Here is a 20,000-nt window from a genome sequence, read left to right as displayed (position 1 = left end):
TCGCACTGCTGGAGAGAGTCCAGAGACGATTATAGACTGAGCTACACAAATAAATGCTAGCCCTTGAAGCAGAAATCATAACTAAATGGTGAATTATTTAGGAAATATATTCGGTCTTTTGACGTCATCCACAGCTATCAATTATATTATGGTGTTGAAGATGTTGTGATATTAAAGGGGAATCAGCTATTTACTAACACAAATCATATATTGCGTCATGCGTGTGTACAAACTTGCTGACACAACACATCTATGAATCTAATTCTATGAATTAAAATAGCATTGATATTAATTATGCTAATGATATGCGTGTGTTCACCCCCCCCAGTGTCCAACGGGACAGCCCAGTCCTCGTCCCAGGGCTCGGGGTCCACCTCCTCCGCCTCCTCCCTGTCCTCGGGGACCCCGGTCAGCTCCCTGAGCGGCCTGTCCCAGGTCATGTTCCCCCCCAGCCTGCCCTTCGGCATGGACATGGTGGACGTCTGCATCTCCACCGAGGACCAGAGGTCAGAGAGCGCGCTCACGCAGCGACCCCCCCTGGGGCAGGCTCATACTGGAACGGGGGCCTCCGTGGAAGAAGGCTTTAAGATCCGATTCTGTAGGGGGAGGATTTAGGGGTTCATTGCTGTAAACATGGGTGGTATGCAAAGGTGAAATCCCAATGCTTGATGATGATTATCTTATTCTGAACCGAGTTCAGCATCCATGCAAGATGAGCTCTGAGCCTGACTGAGTACACAGACATGCAAAGAATTGCGAGCTGGCATCTAGTTCATTTAATAGTGTTTACATTTCGTCACCCTCTTAAAGTAATGGCCTAAGTCATGTTTTCAAGTTGTTCAGAAAACAGAAAAAACTGAACCATATATAGAGTATAATATACTCTATATATGGTTCAGTTTTTTCTGTTATATAGAGTATATATATATATATATATATATATATATATATATATATATATATATATATAGAATATAGAGAAGAGTATAATATAAATATATGGTTCAGTTTTTTCTGTTTTCTGAACAACTTGAAAATATGACTTAGGCCATTACTTTGAGAGGGTGACGATTTGTTAATCTCATTCAATGCTAATAAATTCATCAATTTCAGGTTATGCAATTGATGGATCAGTTTAGCCACTGTCTGTGATGTCAGGCCACCAGGTGTGATTGTGATAAGCCAATTCACGCCGTTTGAAAAATCTGCATTTTCCTGCGATCACAAGTGGGAGAGTCCACCTACATGTATGCTGGATAGATAAGGGACGTTTGCTGCAGTCCAATGGGAGGGCTGGTCGACTGACCGACCCAGCACACATCTAGGTGGACACGCCCACTTGTGATGTCACTAAACATCCAAAAAAGGGCAGATTTTTTCAAACTGCTTGTAAAGGCTAACCACACCCACACCTGGTGGCATAACGTCACCCCTTCAAGTGGCTGTGACGGCTACAACAACAAGATGTGCCCCCCCCCCCCCCCCCCACAGGTATGAGTCTGGCCGCACGGAGATGGCCATCCAGACGGACCACCAAGACACCAGCCGCAGCCTGGGCGCCACCACGCTCCTCAGGGACACCCTGATCCGGGGCGGGGAGGACGGCGGCGGCGAGGGGGCCCGAGAGGGCAAGAGGGAGTCCACCAAGACGGCGGTGCTCATGGCGCTGAGCAGGCCCACGCGGCCCATCAGCCGCTCCCAGAGCCAGGTCACCGTGGCCGGTGAGGCGCTCACCGGCGGCCGCAAGAAAAGGCTCAAGACTCACTTTGTTCAGAGTTCACCGGGGACTCTGCGTTTTATGGAGTTTGTGCAGTTTATAAAATGCACATACAAGGGGCGCCCCGGTGGAGCACTGGGTTAAAGCGCGTACCATATGGGCACAGTCCTGAACGCAGAGACCCAGGATCGAATCTGGCCTGCGTCATTTACTGCATGTCCTCCCCTCTGTCTTCCTCTCTATAATAAAGCAGACAAAATGCAAAATATAAATCTTTGAAAAATGCACAAACAATTACAACTTTACTAATTCCATTCATGTCACCTTCGGGGCTGCGTAATGATTCAGTTTTGCAGTTTTGTCCTTCTCCCCTTACGCTTCACAAAACAGGGTAACTTTCTTAACATTTGCTACTCCATTCTGTGCCTCTGGGGGCATTAGAGTCAACAGATTAGATTGGATGAATGCTTAATTCAGCCCAAGGCTGATGAATGGAGCACAACCTTTAATGTAACCACGAGGCCCAGTGGTTTGTTTTTTGTGTCGTTGTGTGTGTGACGAAGCGGCAGCAGCAGCAGCTCACCGCCTGTCCCCCCCCCCCCCGTCCCCACAGAGATCAACCAGAAGCAGGACAAGAAGAAGCAGAAGGGCCAGGGCTCGGAGGAGAAGAGCAGCACCCTGCAGCGGTCCAAGACACTGATCGACCTGCTGTTCAGGGGCGGCCGCCGGAGGGACGCCTCCAGGGGGCGCTCCAAGTCCCCCTCTAGAGGTCAGCCCGGGTCGCGAGTTACAACCCAACGATCGGCTGGGTGGAGAATAGGCCGTTCAAAATGGCGAACGATCCGATTTTAAAAACTAGAAGGTTTTGTTACGAAAACCCAGACGAACAAGCCGATTTCATACACACAGCCCAGGCAAACAAGCCGATTTTAGGGGGAAAAACAAGCAGATTCTGGGCAGCTGGAGCTGCACTTTACAAGTTACAACCCAAAATCGGGTTGTCAATTTCGGGTGTCGAATTTACACGAAATGCCACACATGCCATGTGTGATTTGAATGCAAACCGGCCACTTTGTCTGTGTGACCACATCACCCTCCCCTGTTTGTTTGAAATGCTTTGATATGTTGCACACTGTTGTTTCTAGCACATGGGAGCAGAGCAAGTCAGGGCACAGAGCCATGCTGAAAATGGATCACTATTCACTTTACACTATTCACTTTACACTATCCACTATTCACTATCCACTATCCACTATTTAGTGAGGAAGTAGACGCTTGTATCCAAAGCAAGTTACAAATATAAGTCTGAGAGCCGAGAGATGTGCAGAGGAGAGCCCTCCCCTCCCTATGTCTTCATGTGCTGCTGTGTCCAGACGGGGACCCCGGGGGCCGGGGGGGGCCCGGCGAGATGCCCGACCCGGCCATGCTGGGGGCCGTGGAGGACATGTCCCGCAGGCTGCTGACCGACGACGAGGTGGCCTCGGTGATGAGGGCCTGCCACAAGGTGATCACCGTCTCGCCCCGACGAATGAATGAATGAATGAATGAATGTCAGAAATAGCGTCCATAGCAACGGCCTGCTATTCGTAGCAGGAGCCTAGCAGAAACACTTATGACGCTACATTTGTAGCAGCTTTCATTTACTTTTACAAAGACGCGCTCAGAGCCAGACCTGACCTCTGACCCTTCAGGCTCAGCGGCTCGCTAACGTTGTGCGGTGTCTGTTCAGTACGTCACGGTGGAGCGGTCCGTGGAGAACTTTGTGCTGCACCTGGTGGAGGTTCTGGATCGTCCGGAGAAGCTGCTGCTGCTGAGGGAGATCAGGTGAGGCAGCGCTCTGTGGACAGAAGCTAAGGCTGTACAGTGTTTAGACTTTAACAGATTCACTCCCGTCACACTCGTTTATTTTAGTGTTTATTCTAAAATAAAGGCAGGTTTTGCATATTTTTCCTCGAGGATTGGACATTGGAAGAGCAAACCAGTTGGCCCAAATAGACAGTGAAGGAGCGTGCTGCTTCACTATGGATACTTTACATAGAGTGTACTTGTGTCTATTCTTGTGACTTTAAGTAGAGTAGGCTTCCGTGCATACGGTCTGTGATGTGATTGGCTTGTAGGATCCCATTGGGAGTTCGATAAAAATAGTATTGCTCTTGCATAATCATTTGGAAGACTAGTACAGCTCTCAATCATATCTTATATATATATATATCTTAAGTGAGTACAGGCCGTGAATGTCTCGTCCGTCCATCCATCGCGGCTGCATTTCCCATCAAAATGTTTCACTTTCTTTCCACTTTCACTTTTCCTCCATTCCTGCATTATGAGCAAGCAATATAAATCTGCACTGTGCAATCGAAGCTTCACTTGAAAGTGCAGTATGGTCAGCATATAGTAAGTAAATGGTAGTGACATTGGGTCATCTTCTTCTTATTTTATACATTGCTGCTCTCTCTCGCCTCACCTTTCGGCGTCACTGAAACGCATTTCATTTGTACAGCGGTGAAGGCCGCTGTGCGGAACGGCCCCGTTCCATCGTTTTGTGTCGTTTGTTTCCCAGAATGCTGGTGGCTCCTGTGGACCTGGAGCCCTTCAACGACATGGTGACCCCGTTTGAGGTGGAGGCCTACGACATCCTCAAGTACCGCTCCCGTGCGTATGGTCAGCGTGGTTCACCCGCCACGTCCGGACACTTCTGGTTCATCTCATAATGTTTTCATGCCTCTGCCTCTGCTCATGTCCTGCGATGTGATTGGGGCGTGTCGTCTCTTTTCGGGCGAATAAGTTGTAAGAAGTCCTGACCGCTTTATAACTTAACATAACATAACAACACGTGCGTCCTGTCTCGGTCACAGTCAAACCCACGCCGCTGCGCTCCCCGGCGTCAGGACGAGCCCCCAAGAGACACCTCATCACCCCTATCCCCGGTGAGCAGGCGGCCTCCTCCGCCTCCTCACCCTCACTGGGTCACCCCAAAGATACTATGTATTCTATGACCTTGAACATAACAATGTACCGCCGTTTTATCAGTTTTTTTAAATGATACCGTGATGCCTCCTTCCTACGACTCCCAGAATTCAATATTTTTGATTGTGTGATTGTGTTTGAATCCGAGCTGAAACAGGGGGTTCACCTGTGTTTGCGTTGCGCTGTGTGTGTTTGTATTTGCTGTCTATATGTTTGTATTTGCTGTGTGTGTTTGTATTCCGCTCTGTGTTTGTGTTCCGCTGTGATATGTTTGTATTTGCTGTCTGTGTTTGTGTTCCGCTGTGTGTTTGTGTTCCGCTGTGTGTGTTTGTATTTGCTGTCTATGTTTGCGTTGCGCTGTGTGTGTTTGTATTTGCTGTCTGTGTTTGTGTTCCGCTGTGTGTTTGTGTTCCGCTGTGTGTGTTTGTATTTGCTGTCTATGTTTGCGTTGCGCTGTGTGTGTTTGTATTTGCTCTCTGTGTTTGTATTCCGCTGTGTGTTTGCGTTGCGCTGTGTGTGTTTGCGTTGCGCTGTGTGTGTTTGTATTTGCTGTGTGTGTTTGTATTTGCTGTGTGTGTTTGCGTTGCGCTGTGTGTGTTTGTATTTGCTGTGTGTGTTTGTATTTGCTGTGTGTGTTTGCGTTGCGCTGTGTGTGTTTGCGTTGCGCTGTGTGTGTTTGTATTTGCTGTGTGTGTTTGTATTTGCTGTGTGTGTTTGCGTTGCACTGTGTGTGTTTGTATTTGCTGTGTGTGTTTGCGTTGCGCTGTGTGTGTTTGCGTTGCGCTGTGTGTGTTTGTATTTGCTCTCTGTGTTTGTATTCCGCTGTGTGTTTGCGTTGCGCTGTGTGTGTTTGCGTTGCGCTGTGTGTGTTTGTATTTGCTGTGTGTGTTTGCGTTGCGCTGTGTGTGTTTGCGTTGCGCTGTGTGTGTTTGTAACCCGACCGACGCGTCCCTCTCCAGACTCCCAGGGCGGCTTCGAGCTCTGCAGCTCCAGGGAGGTGGAGAGGGAGAGCCGCCTGCAGGAGGGGCTGGGGCGGCTGCGGGTGTCCGGTACCTCGCGGCGCCGCAGCAGGGAGCGGCCCCACGCCGCCGGGGCCTTCTCCCCTCTCCTGGACATCCCCCTGGACAGCTACGCCCTCAAGCCCCGATACGACCCGTCTCACACCGCCGCCGCCACCACGACCTCGACCTCCTCCTCCTCCTCTTACTCCTCCCCCCTCCCCCCGCTGCCTAACTGGCTGCTGGCCCACGGCGGCAGCGCCGCAGAGTCCCGAGTCCCGCCCCTCCGCTCGGACATCAGCACCATCCGCTCCGTGCACTTCGACGACGAGGCGACGCCGCCGCGCCCGCCCGCCCACCCGGGCCCCGGGGACCGGGCCGCCGTGACGGAGCGGGGACGGTCGGCCCTGAAGAACGGACACTCCAAGAGTAAAGGTGGAGGAGGAGGAGGTGGAGGTGGAGGAGGAGGAGAGAGGGCTGGGGACGCGGTGTTCACGCTGCCCAGCGGGGGGGGGCCCCACCGGAGGCCCCTGCTGTCTCAGGTGTTCTCCTCGGGCTCTCGGGGCCCCCCAGAGGGAGACGAGGCGCGGTCGCCCGCCCCCGACGCGGCGCCCCAGAACGGACTCAACGGCACCGCTGCTGTCCAGGAGTACGAGCTGCAGACGGTCAGCATATCAAAGACCAAGCAGTCGCTGGGTAAACGTCGGTCCTATTTTCAAACAGCCGAAAAAGTAACACGCAAATGATCTAACCCTAGACGACTGATGAAGTGTGTGATGTTAAATATTTTTGTTGTAAAAAAATGATTTTGCCTCCTCATTTGGGGGGCTTAGAAAGTTGGTTCATATAAATGTTGACAAATGTTTAACAACTTTTTAACGATCAGGGGGCGGACAATCCCAGTCCAACAGTCATCCCCGCTAAACAGGAGCCTCTTCTGAACCACCCTTGTGTCTCCAGGCATCAGTATCTCAGGAGGGATGGAGTCCAAGGTCCAGCCGGTGGTGAAGATAGAGAAGATCTTCCCTGGAGGAGCTGCGTCCACCTGTGACGTCCTGAAGGTACACTCAACCTCATAATGGAAATCCCCTCACGTCTATTTGAGTTTATCAATCACTCAAATATGTGCGTAAAAAGTTGATCAAAGTTGATCTTTTTTGGCCAATCCAAAGTTACTTTTTGGACCTTTTGGACAAAAATATTCCAAAATAGTATTTCATATTTGTCTTTTTTTTTCCACACTCACACAAAATGGGCTTAATGTGCAGAGCCCTGCTTATCAGTTTGTTTCCCCGTCTGCTCAAGTCCTGTACCAACCCATCTCTCCCCTCTCTCCCCCCGCCCGCCCTCCCCTCTCTCCCCCGCCCTGCCCCGCCCTCCCCTCCAGGCTGGCTTTGAGCTGGTGTCGGTGGACGGGATCACCCTGCAGGGGGTCACCCACCAGCACGCCGTGGACATCATCCGCAGAGCCTTCAGCAACAAGGCCAAGGACCCCATGCTGTTCATCGTGAAGGTCCCCAAGAGCCCCGAGAACGGAGAGTGACTCGCTCCGACCCCACGCGGGACAGCGGGACGGAGGGGGACGGACGGACAGACCCTCTGGTCCCCTGGGGACCATGGGACCAGCCGGTCCACAGTCGGAGCTCCTCCTCAAACAGAGACGAGACTGTGTAGTCTGGTGGGGTCAGCCGTGTCTTTACTGACACGCAACATTGAGGCTAGGGATAGGAGACGGACAAACGTCACCCAACAGGACACCTAACCCTAACCGCTCCCACATGAAGGGGTGAATGTGAGGCACCACCGTTTGTGAAGTGCTTTGATTAGCCGCAGGTTAGTGAAGTGCTGTATGAATGCAGTATTTTGACCATGTGCTGAACAACAGCTCAAAGAAACGCAAATGCGGTTTGTTTTTCAATACCTTGTCTTACCTGAAGAGGGCGGTCTTGTGCCTTATCGTTGGAATGATGACGGCATGTCCCACAATGTTATGCAAAGCAAGAAATGTCTGCAGTAATCCAGGGTGTTTTGGCCGGATATTCCCTTTAAACATGGCCGAACAACGGGTATCTTTAAGGAAATATGTTTTAGAGTCGCTGGAAGGTTGATATCATTAGAGAAAACAAGTCCTTGTTATTGATGCCTAAACTGAAAAATACAAACATGATCATTTAGAGACAATGTATGAACAAGAACCGTTGTCACTGGGAACCTGCATTATTTATAATGTCTGTGCTTGACACTCTCTGCTTTAACAAGATCAACATTTTTTTTTTTTTTACCAAAAGAAAAAAAGTCTCAACTCTGACAACAAAACTAAAAGCGAAATAACGACCTGCCTGGGGAGTTTCATTCATTAATTTTATTCAAAACATAGTAACTTGGTTTTCCAGAAATGTACAGCATGAAAATATACATTTAATGTCTTCATACAAATACTGTGGATTATAAAAGTCTAAGGAACCAGCACAGAAGCGGTCACATGTGTTAACTTACTGGCGGAGCGAACAACAGGGCACGGAACATTGCTTTGGTCTAATCACAGTGGCTATGCATTGAGATTTACAACATCTCTGTAAGATAACTGGGTTACATCACCATCAAATGACTTTTTTGTGATAGGGATATCTACAGTGATCTATGAACATTATACTTCAGTTACCAGCGGGGGGGGGAGGGGTGTGTGTGTGTGCGTGTGTTCCAGTAATGTCATACACAACAAAGTGTTTTAGCTGGAAGTTAACTGGTCAGCCATGCCTGGTTAAAAACAGAAAGTCAGCCAAGATGTTGTTATAAGATTTGCTTAACTGTAAAATGCCAATCATTCAGTGCAAGGTACCTAACCTCAACAGAGTTACAAAAAAGCTTTTTCAAAATGGAGGAACATAAAATATAGAACTCGATGGAAAAACCCAAACACAGAACTTTATGCTGCACGATTAGTGAAAAAAAAAGAAGTCCTGTTGAGCCCATAGTAGTTGTGTACATTTTCTGTAAAGCCAGCAACAGAAAACCATGGAATGCAAGGGGGGAGAAGATTACACCAATCCCATGTGAGGAGTGTCCATGTAATCCAGGAATGATTTATTTATTGCTGAAGGCCAATTGACTCCAAACACTCACAACCAGAATTCCTCAGATTGTCTTCACCCACGCTGTTCCAGACCGCACCACAACTGCTTGGCCACGCAATAATAACCAGACCACAAATCTATCAAAACAACTGGAAAAGATTCCTCAAGGACATCTTGATTGGGAAGTTAAGTTCTTTAGTGTACCTGTCCTGAAATTTCACCGCCTTCTCCACTGCTGTCTCCACAACATAAAGTATCTGTCCTGATGCCAGCAACAGAATTTAGCCAGATCGTTGTGTGTTTTTCCCCAATACAATAATGTAACTATATCCACATTTGTTTATTTTTGTATATACCCTTATCTATCCAAATAATATCCATTTGCAACCTAAATGTGTTTTTAAATCAACGAGATGAACCTCTGATAATATCAGCAAAAGCGCTTTGACGTCAAAACCTACACATCTCACCCGTCCAGACCTCCCCAAAGCCTCCAATCATGAAGTGTTTGTGTGTGTGTCAGTTATTAAACTACGTGGGCTGCCCGGTTGGAGTGAGTCAGTGGCAGCGCAGATGGATAATGATTGCTGGAACGGCGTGCGGAGGGGGGAACGGTTCCCAAGCACGTCGGGGCTCCAGCACACACAGCTTGACCGAATCACGAGGGCCGGTATTTAAATCGCTGTGGGTGACGCCTGTGTTGCCCACGGAGTCTCTCCATCAATCTGTGGCAGGTTTCGACGACGAAGACTCGATTAGGAAAACATGGACAGGACGCCATGATGCCAGAAAGACACGAAGAACAATGTGAAGGATTTGGCTTTTTCGAACGGAGAATTAGAATACAGGACAACAAAAGATCCAACTGTAAACTGCGGATCTGCTTATGTCGCCCCTGTGTCTACAATCGACTCCACATCAGGAGAAGATATATATATATATATATATAAACATACACATATATATATATATAATTTCAACAGACAAAAGTGCAAATCCAGAAGAGGGTGAGAGGGATGCGGTGGGCCGGGGCGGGGAGTCATATCTCCGTGGCGGCGACCTCGTCGAAGTGGATCTCGTTGCCGCTGCCCTCGTCCTCCTCCTCGCGGCTGTCCAGCTCCAGGCTGAGCTCCCTCAGCGCGCGCTCCAGCTCCTGGTTGCGGCGGTACATCTCCACGTAGTTGTGCTGCAGCTGCTTCTGGTAGTGGATCACCTTGTCCTTCTCCTCCTGCCAGACGCGCCGCTCCTCGCGGAAGCCGCCCACCTGCTCCTCCGCCCGCTGCCTCTCCCGCGACAGCTCCGCCCGCATGCGGTCCATCTGCAGCCTCATGCCCTGCAGGGCCTCCCCGCCCCCGGCGCCGCCCTGCCGCTGGGCCGCCGCCTCGTCGCTCTCGTACGCCAGCAGCTGCTCCTCCGCCTCCTGGAACACCTGGCAGCGCCGGGCCCCCTGGTTCTGGTTCTGGTGGCCTTGGCACTGGCCCTGGTTCTGGCCCTGGCCGGCCAGCGCCTCCCGCAGACGGGCCAGCTCCTCCTCCAGCCGCGCCGCCTTGTCGCGGAGCAGCTCCACCTCGCTCTTGCGCCGCTGCAGCTCGTTCTCGCACACCTCCAGCTCCAGGGTGCGCGTGCGGCCGTTGGCGTGGGCCTCCTGCAGCAGCGCCTGGCCGTTGGTCAGCTCGCCGCGGGCGTCGCGGAGCTGGCCCCGCAGGGACACGATCTCGCCCACGCGCTGCGCCAGCTCCCCCTGCACGTCCTTCAGCTGCTGCTTCAGCAGGGAGATCTCCCCGGACTTCTGGCACACCTGGTGGTGGGGGGTGAGGGGGGGGAGGGGGGGTGAGGGACAGACGTAAGACGGTTGTGGTTCCTGCTCTTTCTGATCGGCGTTGGATACCTAATGGATTCTAGATTCAGTTGCACCGCCCGGCGTTAGCGTTAGAACAAACACGGCCGCTGGTGGAATAAGGCTTTGCACCTGGTACAGACTTTGCAGCTTGGTACACTGGCTTAGATAGAGTCTAATAACCTACCTAACCCTAATATTAAATGATCATTGGTAACGTTGGTAGTGCCCTTGGGAATGTCTTGAACTTTAAGATGAACTTAAATGTTGTTGGAGCTTGTTGCCTTTGTATGGGTTGTGTTCTTTACCCTCGTCAGTGAGTGAATATCACAAAGTGCTTAGTACAATCCAACTCCAGGGTCATGTTTTTGCATACTCTCCACTCCCCAGCGTGAGTTCCCACCTACGCTACAGTAGTTACCTTTCTAAGACTCTTGGACGAGAATGCGGAGGGCTGTTTGGCAGCGTGAAGGAAATCAAATTCATTATCGATTTCTGTCTGGATGCTAAATAGACAGAGCATGCAGTGTTTCAAAAGCAGTTTAATACATGTTCATCGACGTCTGCTCTCTCCAAGGTATCTCTGCCATTGCTGAGGTAATCACAATGAACTACATTTTAATCCCAGAGACTTGATGAGTCCTGGGGCTCCAAACCTACTAGAGTGGAATTACATCCCCTAGATATCATTGAGAATCGTTTTCTTTTTTTTTGGGGGGCCATGGAACACGTGGGTTATACAGAGCATGCCATATCATTACCATTTTATGGATTTACAGAAATTGCTCATTTTCTATTTCCCCAGCAATTGTTTTGCTCGTTATGCTACCATTATGTCTGCCCATTAGGCCCAACATCTTCACCACCCCCGTCCCTTCTCAGGGGTTCCTCCTCCACAGTTAAGGGAGTTTTTCCATGCCCTGTGGAGGGCATAAGAGTTCGGGGGGGGGGGGGCTGGGGTGTCGTATAGTGTGGCATATGAAGCCTTTTCAGCCTGTGACTGTGATTAAGGCCCATACAAATGAAATGGACTCGCCCTGATTGCGAGCGGCATCCATGACCGTCTCTCTTTGTGAAGCCCTGGTGAATGAGACCGGTTCCTCTCACTCTTTATTTAAGTGAAAACATAAAATGACCCTCTGCTCCCAGCCAAGGCGCCGTCCTCAGTAGGCAAAATCTATACCCTCCAAAAGGTCATGAACAAACCAATGGGTCACGAGGTGGATGCTGCGTCCGTGTCGTTCACAGTCTACGCGTGACTTAAGTTGAACTCCGCTCTCACCTCCCACTTGGTCTCCTCCAGGCGCGGCCCGGCCTGGATCTTCTCATGCTCGTAGGAGGAGCAGCGCTCCTCAAGCTGCTCCCGCTCCTGCAGCAGCTGGGAGAAGTCCTCCTGCAGCTTCTTCTTCTCCTGCTGGAGCTGGTACACCTGGAGGCCCGTACCGCAGAAGAAGAGCACACGGTGAAACTCAACGGTCCCTCATCATGTGGACCCTCCAATACCTCAGAGTCTCGAGGCTAATTTATACTTCTGCGACAAATAGCCGCCGTTGGTTTCGACGTTAGCTGCCTAGCCAAGAACTCCTGCCGTAGCAGACTTCTACCTCTCCAGATATGTATCTGGGACACAGAACCATAAGTGCCAGCATCGGGCAGAGAGACACATGGTCTATACACAGCGGCTATTCAACACAGAAGTAGAATATTCCCTTTTCTGCTTCCTTAGCAGCTCTGCCAAAAGGCCTCTCCAATTCCAAGAGCAATCAGAAATACTCTGCAACATCGGACATATGGTTCCATCAGTAATTTGCTTGGTTTTTCTGAAGTGCTGTGGTCGGAAAAAAAGCTCATCTTGTTGGCCGGCACATTCGACACAACGAGGGGATTCGTGGCTGGAAGCAGGGCGATCGGAAGAATTGGGAGCAGACGCGAGGAGCTGTTGAGGCTTCACTCTGTCCCAGCGTGGCCGCCGGACTGGGAGGACGTGATGGAACACCGTGCTGCAGCTCACGTGCTCTGGCCCTCCGATGCTTTCAGCCAGTATGTAGGCCAATGCACCAAATGAAAGTGACTCTGCTTAAAATCCATATCGCGAAAACAGTGGCGTCGCAACTCCAATGAAAAGATAAGCGTCATGTGTGGAACCCAGTGTCTGTGCAGGAGTAGGGACAGGGTACCTCTGGCTGTGTGTGCACGCAAACCAGAGGGTTTCTGAACCTGTAAGAAATGCAGAACTACAGGGGCCCCGAGTCTGACCTGTAACCGCTACAGGGGCCCGACCTGTAACCGCTACAGGGGCCCGAGTCTGACCTGTAACTGCTACAGGGGCCCGACCTGTAACCGCTACAGGGGCCCGAGTCTGACCTGTAACTGCTACAGGGGCCCGACCTGTAACCGCTACAGGGGCCCGAGTCTGACCTGTAACCGCTACAGGGGCCCGACCTGTAACCGCTACAGGGGCCCGACCTGTAACCGCTATAGGGGCCCCGAGTCTGACCTGTAACCACTACAGGGGCCTGACCTGTAACCGCTACAGGTCGGGGCCCGAGTCCGACCTGTAACCGCTACAGGGGCCCGACCTGTAACCGCTACAGGGGCCCGACCTGTAACCGCTACAGGGGCCCCGAGTCTGACCTGTAACTGCAGCACCTGCTGGGCCCGCTGGGACTTCTGCGAGGCGGTCTGCATGCGGGTGGCACAGCCCTGCCTCAGCTCCTCCAGCTCCAGCTCACAGCGCTTCTGCTTCTCCTCGTAGACCTGAGGTGCAGACGGGGGGGGTGGGAGAGAGGGGGGGGGGGGAGGGGGGCGGTGAGGGTCCTCTCAGGTGTCTCAGGTAACAATAACATTTCTTTCATAAATTTTACATTTTTAGCTCTTGTCGTATTATCATCGCACCTGGCAGATGGCCGCCTCGTTCTCGTCCAGGTTGTCGCGGAGCTGCTGCAGCTCCAGCTCGCGCTCCCGCAGCTTGTCCTCCAGGTCGCGGACCACGCCCTCGTAGCCCTCCAGGGGCCCCGGCGAGCGGCCCGCCGAGCCGCTGTCCGACAGGGGCTGGCCCCGGCCGCCCAGCGACCCCGAGCCCGTGCTCTTGCTGGAGGACGAGCGGCCGCTGTCGGAGTTGGAGTGTCCGTGGTGGCCGTGGCCGTTGACCGCCCCGGGGCCCGCCTTCACGGGCTCCAGGTGGCCCCCCGCGGGCCCCGGGGCCTCCGAGGACCCCTGGCCGTAGCCGGGCCCCGGGTAGGGGGGCAGGCTGGACAGGGAGGTCCGCCCGGAGTCGGACATGGAGCAGGACTGGCTGGCGGCCTGGCCCCGGCTGCCGTAGCTGCTGCGCTTGTCCGAGCAGGAGGGCGTGGCCTCGGTGTGGGCGGGGCTGAGCAGGTTCAGGTTGTTCTGGCTCCCCGATTGGCTGCTCGGGCCGTGGCGGGGGGACAGGTACTGCATGGAGCTGCGGCTCTTGGGGACCACGGGTTTGAAGGCGGTGGGTCGCAGCACCGCGTTGTCCATGTTCTGAGGGTGAGATGTGGGTTATTATTATTATATATATTATATAACCGTGGACGCCTTCCGCCAGGCTCAAAGCCTAATGGTAAGACGGAGCTGAAGTTCAAATGAAGGGCAAACCTTCACTGGCGAGGGACTCTCTGCATTTAAACATTTCTAACGGACACTAAATGAAAGTGATTCAAAGGGGGCATATTATACCACCAGGTGGGAGTGTGATTAGCCAAATTACAAGCGTGTGTGCCGCTTCTGACATCACAGGTGGGCGTGTGACGGATAGATGAGCAACGTTTGCTACGGTCCACTGGGGTAGGCCGGTAGACTGATCTATCCAGCACACGTCTTCTAAGTAGACACGCCCACCTGTGATGTCAGAAGCGGCACATTTTCAAAACGGCTTGTGACGGCTAATCACACACACCTGGTGGTGGTGTCATATGTCCGCTTTAAGGGAACACAGACTCACCATCTCCAGTTTCCCCGATATCGGCACCAGCTTGGGAGGGGGTCCCCCCATGGTCCCGCTCCAGCCCGCCCCCCCCCCGCCGCCACCGCCGCTGCCGCCGCTGACCTCGTCGGGGAGGCCGCTGAGGCTGGGGGGCGTGACCTGGCTGACGGTCCAGTCCTCCACGTACTCCTCGTTCAGGTAGGCGTAGGCGTCGTCCGTGCGGCCGGCGGTGGCCGAGCTCTGCCTCTTGACGGGCGGCGGTGGGGAGCGACGCAGGAGGAGCAGGGCGTCCTGCGGCGAGTCGGGCCCCAGGCCGGCCCCCGGCGTGGCCCTCCGCGCGTGCCTGGCGCCCTGCTCCCCGCCGCCGCTGACGGTCATGCGGCGCTGGCGCTCGTGGTAGGGGGCGGGGCGCGGCGCGATGAGGCTGCTGACGGAGCCCATGGTCTCGAGCGAGGGCGGCGGCGGGGGCCCGGGCCCCACCGGGGACCCGTGGCCGGAGGTACGGCGGCTGCGGGACGACGTGGCCGCGCCGCCGGCGGGGCCTGGCTTGAGGTGGTCAGAGGAGACGGGCAGCGGCTGAACCAAGGCCATGGCAGCTGGGCCTCGGGGCGGCTCGCTCTGAAAGGAAGGAGAGGGAAACTCTGAGTGGACACACAGTGGCTGGGCTGGCTCCAGAGGGAGGGTTAGGCTGGAGGCTGGAGGCTGGAGGAATGCGTGTTTTGCTTCCCAGGGCTCTGCCAGGGCGACCTGTAAACACCCGGGCCGCGGCGATCAAGGGACCTTCAGCGGGCGGGCGGGTGATTGCTCCGGGGTTAGACGGGAGCAGCCTTCTGTACTCCGGGCTTGTGGGAACAGTCTGGGAGAACATGAGGCTGATTCTACTGTAAATATACAGAGAAACCCAGACGAAACACAACAGGGAGCCAGGGACGGCCACGCGGATCAGAGACTTCAGAGAGTCCGGGGTTTGGTCCGCACACACACACACACACACACACACACACACACACACACACACACACACACACACACACACACATACACACACACACACACACACACACACACACACACACACACACACAGGACTAGTTACTAAGCCCATTCAGGCTGTAGAATAAGTGGGTTCAGGGCAGGCGAAGTGCAAAGAGTTCATTCTGCTTTAGCGAGTAGTTGGAGTTGCAAAATGGCTCCTAGCATTCTGGCTACTTGGATTGACAGCAAGAGAGTAGCAACTTCAGAATCTGAATCAAAACAATACAAGCAAAGAGCGGCCGAATGGAATCTGAATTAGGAAAGTTTGTTTTGTGCTAGGTGCAATTCATACAGACGGGATCCTAACAATGTCAGACCAACATCAAACATCGACATGAGTCCACGTGTTACTCATGTTGTTAGTTTGACCTTGGCCTTGCTACAGATAGACACTGCCTGCCTTCAATAGCATGACCCCTGCCCCCCCTTCGGTGGTGAACAGCACAGCGGTGGTGAGTGAAGAACAATGACCAGAGACCCAGGGGTAGGAAGAGGTCGAGTGAGATTAGAGAGGGTTGTGAACGGCTGTGGTTTGAAACCCATCATCACTGCCAGAACTCCCAGAAGGCAGGGATGTCTGAGTGACGTGTGTGTCCTGTCTCGCTGGCGTTTCAATCTGCACACAAGCACCAAAAGACAAAGTCGTACAGAGTACAGATCACTGCAGCCACCGGGGCAAAGCGTGCCAAGCCTTCGGTTTCCCCCGGAGAAGATAAATCAGGATGTATTGAGTGGGGCCGAAACAGATTTACGGCCCGCGGCGTCGAGGTGGTTTGATAGAATCTCATCCGGAACCTTTCCTTTCAATTGTGCTTTATTTAGAGACTCTGTAGTTCACCCAACCCTTCACGAAGGGCCTCAATACAAAATGTAAACACTTCACAGAGTGGAAGTCCCTGTGGGCATCCGGTGAGCGGGGCAATACATTAGGTGCCCTGTCAGGAACCGTAGTAGGCCGTTCCAGCCAAGTCTCTCAGAGCCTCTGCCAGTCTGACCCTGCAGGGCCCAGCACGCGGCCAGCCTGCCAAAAGGACCAGCACCATCCGGCTAAACACCACTGTGATTGCAGTACGTTAATTAGCCCATCCAAACCACATCTGATCCCTAATTACAGAGTCATGATACACAACTTAAGTATCTCGCCGGTGTAAAGAGTGATGTCTTTAGGAAGACATTAAAGAAGCTCATTAAAAACCCGACCAATATTTAACTGAACAAAAAGCCAGGCTAATCCTCTCATCCGATACACGCACACACACACAGCCCTAGGAGGGGACCCCTGCTAAATATAGCAGCGGCGTGACAGGAAACTATGCCATCAGGTGAGAGAAAGTTTAATTAACCAATTACCTTGAGAACCCGCGTAATAACGGGAGGGTTCGGCACGCACATTCACTTCTGCTTTAACTAATCACACGTTTGGAATAATGGAGAGTGGCCGGAATGACACCGCCTCCCACCTCCCGCAAGAAAAGGAATCTAGCTGAATCACGGGCGGTTCGCACTGTTTCCCTTTGAGGTGCATTCCAGAGGGTGGGCATTATTATCAGTCAGGGGGTCTCGTGTCGCAGCCCTCCATGCCCCCCCCCCCCCACCCCCCAGAGGTGAATAGGTTCTAATCCCTCCCGAGAAGAGGCGAAGCTATGCAGGGTTTAGACTGGAGGAGGAGGGGGGGCCTTTGAAGGGCTGTTTTGGTGTAACTACGCTGCACACTCCCTATGGTCTATCAGTTGTCATGGTGATTGGGGCCCTTAGGAACCAGAAAAGGGAGAAGGCTGAGGAGGGGAAGAGGGGCCGACAAAGGGGTTCAGAGTCCCTTTCTTAGTGTCTTGTACAAACACTGGAGTGGGATGAGGGGGATGCTTTTCATACAGTCCTATCCTGTCACCCCAATGATGGAGCGGGCTGCAACAAGATAAACAGATGTGTGTTTTTTTATGTTTAACTTTGTGAGGACAGTGAAGGTAGGACCCAGTTCATGTTAATGTGACAGCCAACGTTAATTAGTTTGGAGTACTTTATGGCCGGGGACCACAGATGGAGGTTACGGCCCGAGCGGGGCACGTGTTTAATCAAACACTGGCCCTCGGGTCGTTAAAAGGCACCCACAGGTGTGCTCGGATGCTTGCGGCGTATCGCGTTTTCCACTGTGGTCTACGTCATTCAAGAGGAAGTTTGCTTTGCAAAAATCATAAAAAGCACTATATGTTTTACGATGGCGATCCACTTTAATGTTCAGTGTTGCTCACCACCTCTGTATGTTGTGTGTGGACCCCAGGAAGAGTGGCTGACGTCTTCTGCATCAGCTACTGGGGATCCAAATAAAATCATAAATCATAAACCTCAGCCGGACTTATTGAAATCTGTTCACTCTCGCTCACATTCTCGTAAACGAGGGTCTGCACGTGGAAAAACCTGAAACTAGTGAGCTGGTTGAGGTGAAGAAATCCGCGGTAGAGAACACACACACACACACACACACACACACACACACACACACACACACACACACAAACATACAGTACACAGAGGCTGCACTGACCCTCGGGTGAGAAGCAACGTCACACAGACGTGCTTTTCAGTCCCCCTGAGTAAGCTCCCACTAACTCTCTCTTTGTCAGTGCCGCACCATGCACGCCCAATCCAGGGCCACGCGAGTCTAAAAATACAGCCCACAGGCCACTGCTGTCCGTCTGGAGGAGGTGTGGAGCTCAGCCCACTGCCCTGTGGGACCTGGACGGAGACGAGAGAACCTGGACTAGGGACAGAGAGGCGAGGACAGAGCCAGGGAGCGAGAGACAGCGAGAGCAAAAAAGAGAGCGAAAGAGAGAGAGAGAGAGAGAGAGAGAGAGCGAAAGACAGCGAGAGAGAGAGCGAGCGAAAAAGAGAAAGAGCGAAAGACAGCCAGAGAGAGGGCGAGCGAAAAAGAGAGAGCGAGAGACATGCAACAGGCTTGTTTACAGTGTCTGAGAGCCTGCAGGAACATAAACACACTTCCAAACAAACACTTCCGGAAATCACCCTCCCTGCTCCTTCACGCTTTCATCAATCATTTTTTTTATCGCCCACCTCTTCCCCGTCACACACACACTCTCTCTCTTCTCTCCCATCTGACATAACACCTCTCTCCCTTCTCTCCCACCTCTCTCTCTCTCCATCCTCTCCCCTCTCATGTAAACCTCTCCATCTCTCTCTCTCTCTCTTCTCTCCCACCTCTCTCCCTCCCCCTTCTTCAAACCATAAACGTCGCTCTCCCGCTGCGCTCTCACCTCTTTCTCTCTCGCCATCTCCTCCTCGTCTCATAAACACCCCTCCTCTCCTCTGTCTCCTCCCATCCACCTCTCTCCCTCTCCATCTCCACCTCTCTCCCCTGTCTCCTCCCATCCACCTCTCTCCCTCTCCATCTCCATCTCTCTCTTCGGTCTCCTCCCATCCACCTCCCTCTCCCTCTCCATCTCCACCTCTCTCCCCTGTCTCCTCCCATCCATCTCTCTCCCTCTCCATCTCCATCTCTCTCTTCGGTCTCCTCCCATCCACCTCCCTCTCCCTCTCCATCTCCACCTCTCTCCCCTGTCTCCTCCCATCCACCTCTCTCCCTCTCCATCTCCACCTCTCTTCCCTTGTCTCCTGCCATCCACCTCTCTCCCTCTCCACCTCTCTCCCGCTCGCTATCTGGAAACCCGGGGGAAAGTGGAGCATGCGGTGAAAGTGTGACTAAGCTATTTTTGTTTCTCCAGACGGGGCCAACTCCTTTGCCACCCGTACAGCCGACCTGTTGTGCTAAGTGGCCCCCAGCGAACACCGGCTGTCTCCGTGCCAGGTGCCTGGGTTTCCAGACAGCGTCGGGGCCCCTGGGGGTCACAGACACGTGGCTCACGGGGGACGTGCGGGTTGGGTTCTAGGGGAATCGGCCCCCGTACTTCACCAGGGAGAGAAGACGTTTATAGGCGAGGTTATAGGAACAAAATGACGCGATTGCGGAGAAATCGAAACGAACGTCAACTTCGCCAAAGTTTGTTTTTGGCACTTGCTCGCAGCTAGAAGATTTTGTAACTTGAAAATGTCCACAGGTGACGAGAATGACAACGCAAATGCAGTTTGGTTAGTCAGGAAAGCGAGGTGGCCTGGATTATTTTGATGTGATTTCCATCTCCACAGAGATTCCACAGGACTAATTGTCCGGTCCCGGCCACACAAAATAATATCTACTCCTATCAAAGTATGCTGCCCACTTTAGTCCAGAGATTTAGCAGTCTGTGTGTGCGTGTGGTGGGTGAGCGATGGGGCAGAGACCATAGTGCATTCAAGAAAAGGATGCAGTTATTTCTGTTCTGTTGTTGCACTTAAGATATTGGCTGAGCTGGAGTCCGGATCGGGCAGAGGCCCCCATTCACTGTTTCTCTTTCGTTACACACACACACAC

The 20,000-nt window shown here is 52.7% G+C and overlaps 2 protein-coding genes across 3 annotated transcripts in view; one reads left to right on the top strand and one right to left on the bottom strand.

Annotated features, from left to right (window-relative positions):
- The window catches only part of LOC311366731 (PDZ domain-containing protein 7-like), a gene marked incomplete at both ends in the record, with an annotated part of 13,519 nt that extends 6,294 nt beyond the window's left edge, over positions 1 to 7,225 (top strand). The window contains 12 exons of the mRNA XM_084485526.1: positions 329 to 506; positions 1,492 to 1,721; positions 2,331 to 2,486; positions 3,091 to 3,221; positions 3,447 to 3,541; positions 4,278 to 4,369; positions 4,573 to 4,644; positions 5,644 to 5,839; positions 5,942 to 6,111; positions 6,256 to 6,378; positions 6,643 to 6,743; positions 7,070 to 7,225. Coding sequence (XP_084341652.1) covers positions 329 to 506; positions 1,492 to 1,721; positions 2,331 to 2,486; positions 3,091 to 3,221; positions 3,447 to 3,541; positions 4,278 to 4,369; positions 4,573 to 4,644; positions 5,644 to 5,839; positions 5,942 to 6,111; positions 6,256 to 6,378; positions 6,643 to 6,743; positions 7,070 to 7,225 — 1,700 coding nt within the window. The remainder of the gene's footprint in view (positions 1 to 328; positions 507 to 1,491; positions 1,722 to 2,330; positions 2,487 to 3,090; positions 3,222 to 3,446; positions 3,542 to 4,277; positions 4,370 to 4,572; positions 4,645 to 5,643; positions 5,840 to 5,941; positions 6,112 to 6,255; positions 6,379 to 6,642; positions 6,744 to 7,069) is intronic.
- Positions 7,226 to 8,165: 940 nt separating this feature from the next.
- The window catches only part of LOC311366995 (leucine zipper putative tumor suppressor 2 homolog), a 28,328-nt gene continuing 16,493 nt past the window's right edge, over positions 8,166 to 20,000 (bottom strand). For both annotated transcript variants that reach the window (XM_084485789.1, XM_084485790.1), the window contains exons 3-7: positions 14,561 to 15,160; positions 13,489 to 14,100; positions 13,228 to 13,350; positions 11,876 to 12,022; positions 8,166 to 10,554 (exon numbers count right to left, since the gene is read on the bottom strand). In XM_084485789.1, the coding sequence (XP_084341915.1) occupies positions 9,796 to 10,554; positions 11,876 to 12,022; positions 13,228 to 13,350; positions 13,489 to 14,100; positions 14,561 to 15,133 (2,214 nt within the window). In that variant the 5' untranslated portion in view covers positions 15,134 to 15,160 and the 3' untranslated portion in view covers positions 8,166 to 9,795. The remainder of the gene's footprint in view (positions 10,555 to 11,875; positions 12,023 to 13,227; positions 13,351 to 13,488; positions 14,101 to 14,560; positions 15,161 to 20,000) is intronic.

Source organism: Micromesistius poutassou, assembly GCF_964030765.1.
Source record: "Micromesistius poutassou genome assembly, chromosome: 21".
Lineage (NCBI taxonomy): Eukaryota > Metazoa > Chordata > Actinopteri > Gadiformes > Gadidae > Micromesistius > Micromesistius poutassou.
Note: the sequence above shows the minus strand (reverse complement) of the source record. Positions and strands in the feature narration are given on the sequence as shown.